This window comes from Monodelphis domestica, chromosome 5, assembly GCF_027887165.1.
Source record: "Monodelphis domestica isolate mMonDom1 chromosome 5, mMonDom1.pri, whole genome shotgun sequence".
NCBI lineage: Eukaryota > Metazoa > Chordata > Mammalia > Didelphimorphia > Didelphidae > Monodelphis > Monodelphis domestica.
Window position 1 is genome coordinate 234,088,181 of NC_077231.1, and position 15,010 is coordinate 234,103,190.

The window sequence follows — 15,010 nt, forward strand, 5'->3', positions numbered from 1 at the left end:
TTCTTAGATAAGAATGGGTACATTAGGTTGAAATGACTTGCTTAAAGTCACACAGTCAGTTAAAAAACAATGGAACTGGGATTGGAATCCAATTCTTGCAACACTAGACCCATTATACCACTGTCTCTCAACAATTCAGGAGCAGATAACTTTTCTTCCTTGAAGCATGGGAGATCATATAAACATTAAATTATTTATTAATAACTTCCTGCTTCTCTTTCTCAGATTTAAATCTATACTTTTGAGATGGGAAAAAGCAGTGAGTCAGATAGAATAGTCTTGCAGAAGTTTATGGATACATAAACACATACACATACAAAATACATGCACAAAGTTTCCCAAAAGTCTTAATTTACTTTTGCACTTCAGAATCATAAATACTATAGACTTACAAAAATAACATATGCAAGGTCAACTATTTACACCTTTAAAATATTAATTCTTTTTCAAAATCTGACATAATTGCCATCATGTGCTATACAACACTCTAGTTGATTTTCAAACTTATTAAAACCTTTCAAATCATCTGCTTCTTAAAGTCTGAAAGGATTGGGTTTGTAATGCTAGCCATAAGGATCTAAAGAATGAGGTTTGGGTGCATGTGACAATTTTGAGGTGACCTTACAAGAAAAGAGACAAATTGATACAGGTCAGGTAACTGAGGTCCCTAAACAAGAGGACTTCATCTGCTGATATAGTCTATGGAGAAAGTGTCATCCAGAAACTGTCATGTAAACATGCATAATAACAAGCTTGTCCTTGTTAAATTTAAAAATAATTATTATTAAAATTCATAAAATTAACTAAGTAAAAAGAAATTTAAATAATTGAACTTCCAGGTGGTGTTCTTATAAATTTCTAGTGCTTTTACTTTAAATCTATTGAAGTTTAAAATTGCACTAAGTATTTTGGGACATTGTGTGATAATGTGGGTGTGTGTATATATATGTGTGTGTGTGTGTGTGATATATTCAAAAGATCTTCACAACAAAATTTATTTTAATTTGCTTTCATTTGTGTGTATATGTAGTTTCATCAACACTTAGGTGGCAGAGTATAAACAATAGAAGATCTGAAGTCAGTAAAATCTGAGTTCAAATCTAACCTCAGACATTTATAAGCTGTGTGACCCTGGACAAATAATTTAGCTGTCTGCCTCAGTTTCCCCACATGTAAAATGAGCTGATTAAAGAAATGACAGGCCATTCCAATATCTTTGTCAAGAAAATCCCAAATGGAATCATAAAAAGTCAGACATCATTGAAACAAATGAACAGCAAAAAATGTGGTTTCATTGGTATAGGAAACTCTTAAGTGGGAGGAAATTCTATCTACCAGTACAACTCAGCACCTATTCTATAATTTATAGCTTTGGAGAGTTGGCTCAGACACTAAGAAGTTGATACTTGCATAAGTTCACACAGTCAATAAATAATAATAATAGCAATAGTCAACATTTGTATTAGCATTTACTATGTGCCAAGAACCATGCTAAATGCCTTATCAATATTATCTCATTTTATCATTTGATGTCTCAAAGAGGCAGGATTTGAATGCGCATCTTCCCAAATTCAAAAGCTGACTCGGTCTATTATATCACCCAGAAGCAGTGTCCTCTCACATTCATTTATCAGCAAATAAAATAAATAAATGCCCAAAGGCATTTTTCAGAGGTTGGAGAGGCTCACAAAATTTAATAAAGCAGGAAAGGGTATGGACAGCTCCCAAAGGTTGGGAATCAGTGTAGCGGTAATGAAGAGAACAGAGTGTTACCAATAGGATCTACTGATGCCCTTTAGTCTCAGCCCAAATACTAGACTTCCACAATTGTCCTAGACTGGCTTAAAATTTATGAAGTGGCCAAAAAGAGTTGATATATCTGGTTCAAAAACTGCTCTCTGCCTCAGATGGCATGTGTAATGGAAACGAAGAGACCTTTGTCCTAATAAGTAATAACTTTGGGATCAGAGAGATTTTATTTGACTAAGAAAAAATTTAGTTTATAATTACCTGTTCTTGGTGGTGAAGTCATTCATTCAGGTCTCTATTTAAGGGAAAGAACTCAGAGCTCTGATTTGCCTCATCATTGCTCCAACACCTCCCAAGATTTTAAAAGAATCTCCTCCCTTTTCATTTTGCTTTCTCCACTTCTTGTCATATCACCTGGGTGGGCATCCATTTTTAGTCTTCTTGACTGGGAGTTATTTTAGTCCTTCCCAAACAGGTTGTTTAACCCTTGGCTGAGACTTCTGGGGTGTGAATTTAAAGAGAGCCCAGAGGAAAAGGTCCCTCTGCTGGCCCTGGCAAAGCAAAACAATGGATGTTCCACACACTGCTACAGTCCAAGGCAGTGAGATGTGGCTCATGCGAGAGAGAAGGAGCTTCTTGGGGAGTTACACCAAAGTGGCAGACAGACCAACCCAAATTCCAGTGGTAAAGGATACTGTAGTTGTCGTTAGGCTCCTTGGTGTTGGCTGCTGGATGCCCCTGATCCCCCTCTGTGGACCCCTCTAAGTCCTTTATAACCTGGAAGCACCCATGGACCCTTTCCTTTCCCATAAATAGAATTAGAGTCATCAGAGCTCAGGGCTCCTCAGTTGATCCAGTCTGACTTCCAAATGAGAAGACTGAGACCTAAAGAGAAGCGGTCTATCCCTCTCCTCCATCCTATAGAAGGTAGCAGTGAGATGACAGAAAGAATCTGAAATCTTGATTCAGAGTGAGCACACTGGGATTAGAAGCTGGACTCCACCACCAACTGGCAACCATGCAGATTTCAGCACGTTTCCTGGAGTAACCAGCACATTTCAGGTATTTGAAAAAAGGTGATGTTTGTCATTTATCCAACAATAATAACGCCTTGTGTATATATCGTGTTTTTCTCACGGCTGCTCTATGGGGTTGGCAGAAGCTGCTAATGCTCCCATTTTAAAGATGAAGACACACAAAAAAGGACATGGAATTGAAAGCTCAAGTCTTGTGCCTATGTGTCCAAAGCTCTTCCATTATACCACACTGAAGATAGGTCACAGAATTCAAAGGAATGGCAAGTGGATCATAGCACCTGAGATCCAGGCTTCCATTCCCTGACATGGTTCCCTGACTTCAAGGGTTATTGGCTTCATCAGTGTCTTTTGAGAAGCTTGGTCCTTGATATTTTTATTTTTATTTTTTAAAAACCCTTACCTTCCATCTTAGAAACAATACTGTGTGTTGGTTCCAAGGCAAAAGAGTGGTAAGGGCTAGACAATGGGACTTAAGTGACTTGCCTAGGGTCACACAGCTGGGAAGTGCCCGAGGCCAGATTTGAAACCAGGACCTCCCATCTCTAGACCTGACTCTTAATCTACTGAGTCACCCAGCTGTCCCCAGTCCTTGACATTTTTAGAGAGTTGAGAGAATATATATATGTAATACATATATTGTAATATTATAGAAAAGTTATATAATAATTTTATTATTATAATATACTTTGTTATATATAATTATATAATATAGTGTTATATATTATGTTTATATAATTATATATTATAATATAATACATTATGTATATATTTTATATTAATATATAAATTATATATTATATATAAATATATAAAAATATCTTTTAATACATTATACATTATGTTCATTTGTTATAACACGTTATGATATATAAACATAAGACTAAATTGTGTAATATATTTTATTATAGATAATATTCATATTTTAGTCTTATGTTTAGATATTATAATATATAAACATTATAAATATAAAATATAAATGTATTATTATATAAGTGATATTGACACATTTTATAAAATAAAATAGATATATCATATTATATATCAAATAATCTGATAGAATAAATATAGTATGTATATATGCCATACTATAACTACATAAATATTATATTATATATCATTACAATACTATCATATATAAAATTGTTAAAAAAAACATGCTTTTTTTCTTAACAATTTCGTCACTGAAATCATTGTTCCCAAACGGTGGTCTCTTCTGTATCTAGATCATGCTGAGCCAATAGGAGGCTGACTAGCTGCATTTTTCATAAATCGCCATTAATCCAATTTGTTAACAACAACAACAGAAAGGAACTTCAGCCCTAGCCTGGGAACTCCATTTTGCTGAACAGACATCCCTTTGTAACAACACAGGGGAGATGTCAGGTGGGAACATTCTTATCTAACGCAATCAGCAGGCATAGGCTCTGTCCTGTCACCAGTGACTCAGATGCTCCTTGACGACATCCCTCTGAACCCTCTACTTCAATGAATGTGCCTCCCCAGAACTCGGTATTCTTGCCTTTACGGAAGAGAGAATTCTTTGAAAGTCAAGGAGAAAAGCACTCTGCATATCATAAAATAACATCAAGCAAAATGTTGTTGTAAGTGAATATAATTTGATGTAACAAAATAAGTCATGATTCATAGAGCATCAAAACACCCCAAAACCCAGCCTAAAGGGAATATTAATGGCAATGAGCTGGAAGGGGAAGAGGGGAAAGTCCACTCTAGGAACTGACCATCCACAGGAATTGTTTATGTGAATTAAGGGCTCTTTTGATGAACCATAACACAAATTTCTCATCATTTCCATTGTTTCTATTGGAATGTGATATAAAATTGGTGACACCAAAGAATTCCAAGTTATCTCGAGAATAATATCAGTTAAATACTTCATTCCAAGGTAGAATTTGGCAACTCTAAACTGAATATAATCAAGACCTGCCTTAACACAATCATAGCTTCTAGAAGGAGGGAGGTGATCATCCCATGGTATTCTGCCCTGATTGGAACCAATCTGGGGAATTCTATGCAAGTCGCTGGGCATGATGTTTTAGGAAGAACAGGGATAACCTGAAGAGCACCTGTCCAGGGAACAATGAGTAGGATAGTAAGACAAGGAGCCCTGCTTGAAGGAACAAGGGATGTTTGTTCTGAAGCTGGAAGACTTTAAAGGGGACCTGATAAGTGTCTTTAAGAATCTGAAGGGAAATTAATTAAATTAAAAAATGGAAAAATGGGGAAAAAAAGATACCAAAGGGGTCTCATGCTGATAAAGGGCTTTTCTTTGTGAGGTCTCAGAAGGCAGAACTACAAATAATGGGTGGGAAGTTGGGGGGGATTCTATTTTGACTTGATTTAAGAAAGAATTTCCTAGCGATTAGAATTCCCCCAAAGTGGAATAGGTTACCCCAGGAGCTTGTCTAGAGATGTTTAAGCAGAGATTGAATAATCAATTTAGAGCCTTGTTCCCCTACCCACACCTTTCTAGTCATCTTATACCTTATGCCACCACCAGGAGTAGCAGTCCCCTTTCCTCATGATGCACTTTTCAAACCAACAACACTGGTCTCTTTGCTTTTCATAAAAATAAATAAATAAATAAATAAACAAACAAACAAACAAATAAATAAATAAATGAAATATTTGGGGTCAGCTAGATGGCTCAGTGGATAGAGAACCATGCCTAGAGATTGTAAGTCCTTGGTTCAAATCTGACCTCAGATACTTTGTAGCTCTGTGACCCTGGGTAAGTCACTAAACCCTCATTGCCTAGCCCTTACCCACTCTTCTTCCTTAGAACCAATACACAGCATGGATTCTAAGATGGAAATTAAGGATTTACAAAGAAAAAGAAGAAGATGGTTATGAGATCCAAATGAAAGAATATAGGTAAAGGGGAAGGAATGTCTTTGAAATGAGACAATCTTCAAAGTGTTTTTTTTTTAAGAAAGAAAAAAGGATTCTTTATACAGTGTATATATAGAAAGAAGGCAATAACAGAAGACACAGACTTGCAAAGGGCTCTATAAATGTTAGCTACTCTTGTTTTAATCTTAAAATAAAAAGAGGGGCAGCCTCTTATTTTGGCCTCTGACATGTCCTAGCTCTGTGATCATGGGCAAGTCACTTAGCTCCAGTTGCCTAGTACCTCTCTTCTGTCTTAGAATTGATACTTAGTATTGATTTGAAGACAGAAGATTAGGGATTTTTAAAATGAGCATCTTCATTTCACTCAAGGCTTCTCCCTCTGACCCCTTTTGGGGACATAGTTCATTACTTCCACTAGGGAAATTGGGGACTATTCAGAGGACCCAGTGACAACTCTATCCTCTCTCTTTCTAACTCCACCGCTCCACGGAAAATAGATTTCCTTTAGGTTTATGGCTCAGGTTTGTTAGCTTTGTTTTATCTTTTGTTCCCCCTGAGAACAAAGTAATCAAATAAAAGAAAATTATGGAAGGGGGCTCCATTTCACCTTTGGCTGACCAACATCATCCCCAGGGAAGTGGAGCGCACCCATTCGTAGCTGCTGGCCCAAATGCTCATCCTCAGGACACAAAGTTGATGGCTCCAGTCTTTTGTTCTTTCGATGAGTATCAGGACAAGCAAACAAAAAAAGATATCCGTGTATTAGAAACATCAGTAAGAGCTGCGTGGCTCACCTCCAGAATGGCCTGGAAGGATGCAAGTTAAAATGTCCAGGTCTGACTTCATGCTGAGCATATCCTCTGGATGTCCAGTTTGAAGATGTAGTGTGGGGGTCAAGAGTCCCAGTGCCGGGGCCTGAATCACCATAAGGGAGCTTCACTTTAGACATAAGGCAACTTTCTTGCTGAGAGGAGTAAGATTTTAGACCAATTCTTCAACGTAAGTGGTAGAAATTTTGAAAGACTCCGACAGGTTAAGCCCTGACTACTTGGAGGTAAGAGCATCTAGGTGGCACAGTGGATAAAGTGTTGAACCTGGAATTAGGGAAACTCATCTTTCTGAGTTCAAATCTAGCTTCTGACACTTAGTAGCCAGATGAGTTTGGGCAAATCACTTAACTTGCTTACCTCAGTTTCTTCCTCTGTAAAATGAGCTGGAAAAGGAAATGACAAGTCTCTCTAGCATCCTTGCGAATGTACCATAAAGGATGAGTAGATCAATTAAAATAAAATCATGGGGGACAGTTGGGTGGATCAGTGGATTGAGAGCCAGGCCTAGAGATGGGAGATCTTGGGTTCAAATTTGACCTCAGACACTTCTCAGCTGTGAGATCCTGGGCAAGTCACTTAACCCCCATTGCCTAGCTCTTACCACTCTTCTGCCTTGGAACCAATACAGTATTGATTCTAAGATGGAAGGTAAGGGTTTAAAAAAAAATAAAACCATGGAAAGACCTACATGAAATTATGAAGAATGAAATGAGAAGAACTAAGAGAAAATTATAAACAGCAACAGAAATATTGCAGAATGATCTACCTCCAGAGGAAGAACTGATAAGTGGGAAATAAACAAGACATACTTTTATATATACACATATCTCTTGAAATTACCTGGGAATTTTAATGTAACAAACAAATAAATTTAAAGTTTATAAAAGAAAAAAATATATTGGACTGGTTTGCTTTTTCCTTCTCCACCTCATTTTACAGATGAAGAAATGGAGGCAAACAGGGTTAAGTGACTTGCCCTGAGTCCCATGTCTGGGGTCAGATTTGAACTCAGGTCTTCTTGACTCCATGCCTAGTGCTCTAACCACTGTACCACATAGCTGTCTTGAGCCTAGATTATCTGACACTAAACTCATCATTGGCACTTCTTAGGGATCACTTGACTAAAATTCAAATGAACCCTGGATTTTTCTTTTTCAAACTACATTACAGAGTGAGTTTCACCTCCAAGACTTTGAGAAAATAGTCTATACTCAAGGTTTCATCTTATTTAGTATGAAGTGACTCCTTAATCCCTTGTAGTTTGGCTTCTTCCTACCCATCTGTGATTGAAACTCCTTTCTTTGGGGTCACTAGGGATCTTCTCATTGATAGATACAAAGGGTCTTTCTCAATTCTCATCTCTACAGTTTTTTTTAACATGTTTATTGTGCAGACCATCTGTACATCTATCCTCTAATTTTGACTTCAGAAGCAATAAATTCTCCTGCTTCTTTTCCTACTGGTTGACCATTTTCTCTATCCTTTATCAGTTTCCCAAATTCCTTAATGTGGATTTTTCCCAAGATAAAAATCTATCCTCTTCAGTCTTCTTTGACCATCTTCTATGGCTCCCACTGTAACTTCTGTGAAGATGACTTCCAAATCTAGCCCTGAACTTTCTCTTAAGCTTTAGACACTCATCTCAACCCATGCAGCACTAGGTGATACAGCAGATCAATAGTGCCCTGAGTCTAGGAGTCAGGAAGATCTGACTTCAAATTCAGCCCCAGGCACTTATTTGTGTGACCCTGGGCAAGTCACTTAAGTCTCTCTCAGTCTCAGTTTCCTCATCCTTTAAAGGAAGATAATAATACACCTACCTCTTAGGGTTGTAATGAGAATGAGATGAGATTATAACTATCATAAATAAATATAAAAATAAATAAAATATTTATAAAGCACTTAGCACAGTGCCTAGCACCAGGTAAGCACTATATAACTGCTATTATTCTTATCACCTGAATTTGGGAAGTAGTATTGTATAATGGAAAGAACAACGAACTTGGAGTCATAGGTTATCACCGTTCATTCATTTTAACCCACACCTGACTATGACCCCATTCAGCATTTTCTTGGCAAAAATACTGGAGTGGTTTGCCATTGGGTAAACAGGGTTAAGTGACTTGTTTAGGGTCCTACAGCTAGTACGAGACCAGAATCTTCCCGATTCTAATTCTGGCACTCTAAATACTGTACCGTCTTTATTAGAGCCCAAGCTTGCATTAGCTCGTTTAGTGGCCACATCACAGGGCTGGCTCCTATTAAGATGTCAGGTCACTAAACCCCTTGAATCCTCTTCAGAATGACTGCCATCTACCCATGCTTCTCCCACCTCATACTTGGCAAACTGATTTTTGCATCCAAGCATAAGACTTTCTGTTTCCCTTATTGCACTTCATCTTATTAAATTCCACCCACCAAAGTCCTTTCAGATCCTGTCGTTCGCTGCCTCACTCTCCCTCTCTGCAAATTCGCTAAGCAGACTCTCTGTGCCTTTATCCAAGTCACTGATTAAAATGTTAACAGCACAGGGTCAAGCATGGGTCCTTGGGGTACTCCGCCAAAGACCTCTTGCCACATGGACATTGAACCATTGCCAATGACAGTCTATATCCAGCCATCCAATCAGTTCTTAATCCTTCTGACTGCATTATTTTTTTCCCTCTTCATTTTTCTCTATGAGAATAGGATCAAAAGTTTTGCCAAGATGGAGGTAAATCCTACCACTTACCAGTATATTAATTCTGGCAAAAAAACAACAACAACAAGAAAACAGGTTTAATTTGGCATAAACTATTTTCCCCCTTAATCCTTACCTTCCATATTTGAATCAATAAAGATGTATTGGTTCCAAGGTAGAAGAGTTGTACGGGCTAGGAATTTTATTTTAAATACAGTCTTTCACTCCCTACCTCTTTGATCCATTCTCCCTTCCTAATCTTTTTTTGGAAATATATTTTTCCTATACCTGCCAAAAAGGAATAATACCATAGGAGTTCATTATGACCCTTTGGGTCCAGGGACAAAGAGAATGCTGGCTTTTTGTGTTGCATGTTATGAGCAAAGGGATAAGATAAGGTGAAAAATAATGGTTTTACTCTAATGTTATAAGGTTTGACAAGCATTTTACACTTTATGTCACATTTGATCCTCAGAACCTATCGTGTCATATAGGTGCTATTATTATCCTGTCCATTTTACAGATGATGAAACTGAGGTAGGCAAAGGTTAAATGACTTACTCAGGGTCACACAGCTTCATCTTGTCTGGCGCCAGATTTGAACTTAGGTCCTTGACTTCAGAGCTGGCACTCTATCCACTCTGCCACCTTGCCACCTAGCTGCTAGCATTTTCAGATTTACTAGTAAATCCCAGACTTCAGTTTGCATCCCCTGATTTAATCCAACCCCTTGATTTTACAGATGCATCAAGTGAAACCCAGGGAGATTATTAAAGGGCACAGAGCTAATGAGCAAAAACGACTCAAGACTGGTCTAGACCAGGGCTTTCTTCTTGCCTCTACTCAAATAGCCTCTAATGATCTTGAATGCATCAATTTGTTCATTTGTATCTATTATTTCCCATTATATATTCTCTCTATATAATATATAATATATAATAATAGACCTACCTCTATAATATATGTTATAGATATCTACATAGATATCTAACTATATAATATATCTATATAAAATATCTAATAATATATTAAATATATCTCTAATATAATCTATTAATTAATGTAGTCAGGTATAATGGAAAGACAACTGACTTTAGACATCTGGCTAACATCCTGCTTTGACATTCCAGCTTTGTGAGCACGAACAAGATGAGTCTAACTTCGCAGTGCCTACTAAGACTTTAAGTTATAGATGAGTTCTATAATTGTTCTGTAGGGGAGTGGAAATATTCAGAATTGATGACATCACAAAGGTCTTGACACCTCAAAAGGCACACGCACACCCCCAAACACGTACATACACTCTGGCTACTGCTCAAGAAGCAATTTTCCAAAATTTAACAATGTTTTATTTTTATTATTTTTTACCAATTATATGTATCAACACATTTCCACACGAGTTTTCAGAAATTATATGATCAAACTTGTCTCCCTCTCTTCCTTCCCTTTCCCTCCCAGACCTGGCAAATGATTCCATCTGGGTTAAATAGGCATTATCACACAAATTATATTTCCATATTGCTCATTGTTATAACTGAATAATAATACAAAACCAAAATTCCAAAACATAAACTCAAATAAACAAGTGAGAAATCATATTTGTTGATCTGCATTCCAATTCCAACAGTTCTTTCCCTGGAGGGGGATGGCATTCTTTGTCCTAAATCCTTCAGAATTGTCCCAGATTATTGTATTGCTGAGAATAGCTACATCTATCACAGCTGATCTTTCTACAATATTGCTGTTACTCTGTATAATGTTTTCAAGAAGCAATTTTTTTACTTTATTCCCATCTTTATTATTATTATTATTAAAATAGAAATTAGCAAAACTTGCAAAAATCACTCAAATCCACTCAACCCTTAAAATGATCCTTTCAAGAAGCAATTTTTCATAAAACCAAGCAATATAACTTTATATCTTGGCTTAAATATAGACTTAACTAGATAGAAGTAAAGCCCATTGGAGAGCTCCAATTCTCCTAACTTCTAACGTAGAGCTTTACTTCACCTTCCAATAACACTGTCTTCCTAAAAATGAAAGACCTAATCAAGAAGGAGATTTTATCCACATTCATATTTAACCAGAAACCAAAGGCAGTCCAGAAAGACTCTGTATAAGTCTTGATTTTTCTATGAGGAAGGGCTTGGATTTGAATGAAACGTCTCCCAAAGCCCTCCATCCCACAATGGCAAAGGAAGAAATGGGAGGAAGAGCTGAGCCTCCCAGAAGCATCCTTCCTCTTACTTGGACCTCTTAGCCAAGTCCTGCTTGGCCCCCTACTGGCCTTGCCCCAGAATCACGATGGGCTCTTCTGATGCATCATGGTGCCAGACTGCCTTCCAAGGCGACAGAGGCACAAAATTTAGGTACGGAGAAAAGAGATGCTTCAATTTCAAGCTTAAAAATGACTTCAAGTCCCCGAGGACCCAGAAGCAATTTAGAGGCTGATACCCTGAACAAGAAAAAGGTTAAAAGATTAAGACCAACTGCTGTTTGGATAAATGACTGGTAATTGCCCATATCCGCAATTATGTCCTGGCATATAATTTCTCCGTTACCTTGGTCCTCTCCTGTGTCCCATCAGGCCTTATGCGGTAGGACTTCACTCTTACACCCTTCTTCTGACGAGCTTTCGTAACATCATACTCTACCTCATCCATCAAGGCCCTGCAAGCTAAACGAGACAGAAAATACAGCCAGTTATGGAAGAAGGGAGTGAAAGAAGGAGAATGGATGGGAAAACAAAGCATAGGTGAGTAGAAAAAAAAATTCTGTTCACAGGGCTTGATTCCAGGGGAAGGGAGAATGCAGGGTAGGGTGGCAAATGGGTCTCCCAGAAATGGTGGGAAAGTAGAACCATTTTCTGCCTCGTCCAACTGCCAGGGAGCTGAGATTTGTAGCATTTCTAATAGTCCCCAGGTTAAAAAAAAAAGGTTTTATTTCTCTCCGCTGCCTGCCCACCAGCAAAATCATGATAATGAGTCTGAAGAGTTTTCTCCCCCACCCCAAGTCTGGGGTGCCCTGTCAGGTATAAGACCATCTTCCTAAGCAACCTCCATTTTATTGATGAGATAGTGTGGAAGGAGTCAACTCATCTCCATTGAAGAGTTATTTATTTTGAATTTCAACAGGGCTAAGGAAAATCTTTTTTGGAAAAAAAATTTTTTTTAAATGAGGGGAAATGTGACATGTGCCCAAAACAGATCATAATATGGTTTTTAAAGCAAATCCTGGTCTGATCATATTTTTATTTATTTGGTACTACAAAAAAGTACTGTTTTAATTCTTTTATTGCTTGACATTTTGGTTTTAGTATTTCCGTGCCTCGATTGTACCTTTATTTAGATCAATCCTATCATAACAACTCAGAAGGAACTATCCAGTCACTTTCCTCTAAAAATGACAATAGACCCTAGAAGGACACCATCCTTAAGCCCTGAGGACTCTGCCAATGAGAGTTTTCTAATTTGTCCATGTTCTCTAGCCCTATTTTAAAAAAATATCGGAACTTGCTTACTTCCTACTGTTCTCAAATAACTCATCTCTAACCCCAATTTCTTAACCCTAACCCTAACTGTTGTCTCCAAATAAGCTCTTTGATAAACTGAGATAAGCTCTGAGATAGAAGGGGTCCTCCCAGAGTCATTCTTTCCCCAAGGTTTAGACCTGGACTGGACCAGGAGTCAACAAGTTCTTCTGGTATCCCACCACAACTAAGGCTGAGCAAAGTCCACAAGCAGTACTGGCAGATTAATACAGAGATTATGGGAAAAACAGAAATAGAATTGTGATAGCCAATATAGCCTAGAGGATTGCAGCCAAGACTTAGTGCCAGGTTTATCTAAGTTCAAATCCTGCCTCAAGCACTTACTAGCTGTGTGACCCTGGGTAAGTCACTTAACTTTTATTTTCAGTTAGTCCATCTGTAAAAATGGGGCTAATAATAATATCTACCTTACAAGGTTGCAGTTAGAACTAAATGAGATAACATGTACTGTGGTTTTAAAAATTAATATTCAATAACTAAAGTATTATATTTAAAAAATTTTATTAATAATAACTAAAGAAAAAGAACTAACTAAACCCAGCCTGCTTGGCTAAGAAGAATGAGAGGGTGTAGTTACAGCAAACATAAATACAAATGGGACCATACAATGTGGTGGAGAGAGGAGAGGAATTCTGGGAAATACTGAAGGACTTCTGGGGGATGAAGTCCAAGGGTTCAAAATTCCACTTATACACATACAAAGTGTCATATTAATGTAAACAATTATTAGAAATTGATGAGTAGAAAATAGAGAGAAAAGAGGGAAGCCAGGAAAGAAAGACATAAAATAATTCGTTATTTCTTGACCATGAAGCTTTTCCTGTTGGCTTTTGTTCCTATTTAATGAGAATATTTTCACTGAAATCCTGACTATTCTCAAGATCTATTCCAAATGCTGTTTCCTTTAAGTATCTTTCAGTGGTTTCTTCCACTGTGATACTATCCTTCTTCCTCTGACCTCCTATAGAATATTTTGTATCTTTAAAAAAATGACACTTACCATACTTTTACTTTTACTATTGTTATTGTCTTGTCTTTTCAGAGGCTTCTGGTGGCACAGTGGGTAGAAGAGTGGACCAGGAGTCAGGAAGATCTGAGGTCCAATCTAGCCTCAGGCATTTACTAGCTGTGTGACTTGGACAAGCCACTTAACTTCTCCATGCTTTAATTTCCTCAAATGTAAAATAAGGATGATGATAATAGCATCTGCCTTGTAGGGTTGATGTGAGGATCAAATGAGACAATATTTGTAAAAAGCACTTAGTCCAGTGCCTGGCACAGAGTCAGTATTATATAGACTCAGACTACCTTTAAGCATCTTCCCTTATTCCCTTCTGTCTTACTCCTCTTGCTAGATTACAAATTCACTGAGACTATTGATCCATCTCTTTATCCCTTTAATGGTGCTCTCTGTACATTATAGGTATTCAATCGATGAGATGTGAATTTCCTTGTAGTTGATGAATTAAAAGAGACGTCCATGGCAGAATTGATGGTGATTGAGGGCAAACAATAATTGCTTCAGCTAGAACCAGAGGTTCTCCAGGTGTTGTTCTGCTGGGACTAATCGAACATCTCAGTAGAGTTACAATAGGGGAGGTCTCTCCATTGCTACCTTTTCTCCTTTTCTTTTGTTCAGTGTTTTTATAAATGACTTAAATAAAAGCATTGATGACACACTTATCCATTTTATTGATAATATGTAGTTCCAAGTAATAGATGACATCTTGGATGACAAAATTAGAGTCTAAAAAGTTCTCAACAATGGGCCAAACAAAATAAGATGATATTTAACAGGCATGAATATTGATCCTTCCCCATTGGGTTCCAAATATCTGGCTCTCTATCCACCAAGCCATTTAGTTGCCCTGATGCCTTCTTTTTTGACTACCTTCTCTTATTTTAGGGATACAATTACAGAGGCTAAGGACTCAATACCAACTAAATATCAACTTTATAAGTACAAGTCATAGTTACATAGTAATGAGTGTAAAAAAAAAAGATTTGGGAGTTTTATTGGGCTGTAAACTCAAGATGAGCCAATAATGTAATACAGTGGCCAAAGAAGTTGATGTGAATTTAAATTGCATTAAGAGAGAGGTAGTTGTATAAAAATAAATAAAAGACACATGCCTGCTATAATAGTCTACCCAGACTATATTTAAAACATGTGTCCAGTTTGGAATAGCACATTTTAGGATCAACTTGAGGGCGCCTCTTCTGGGTGTGGAAAAATGAAGACTAGATCTTATGAGCCTTGGTTGAAGAAACCATGACTTTTTTAGCTTATAGA

The 15,010-nt window shown here is 37.3% G+C and overlaps 1 protein-coding gene across 2 annotated transcripts in view; it reads right to left on the reverse strand.

Annotated features, from left to right (window-relative positions):
* Window positions 1-11,839, reverse strand: part of CNPY1 (canopy FGF signaling regulator 1) — a 74,332-nt gene extending 62,493 nt beyond the window's left edge. For both annotated transcript variants that reach the window (XM_007504661.3, XM_007504660.2), the window contains exon 1: window positions 11,729-11,839. In XM_007504661.3, coding sequence (XP_007504723.2) covers window positions 11,729-11,830 — 102 coding nt within the window. In that variant the 5' untranslated portion in view covers window positions 11,831-11,839. The remainder of the gene's footprint in view (window positions 1-11,728) is intronic.
* Between the last annotated feature and the right edge of the window lie 3,171 nt (window positions 11,840-15,010).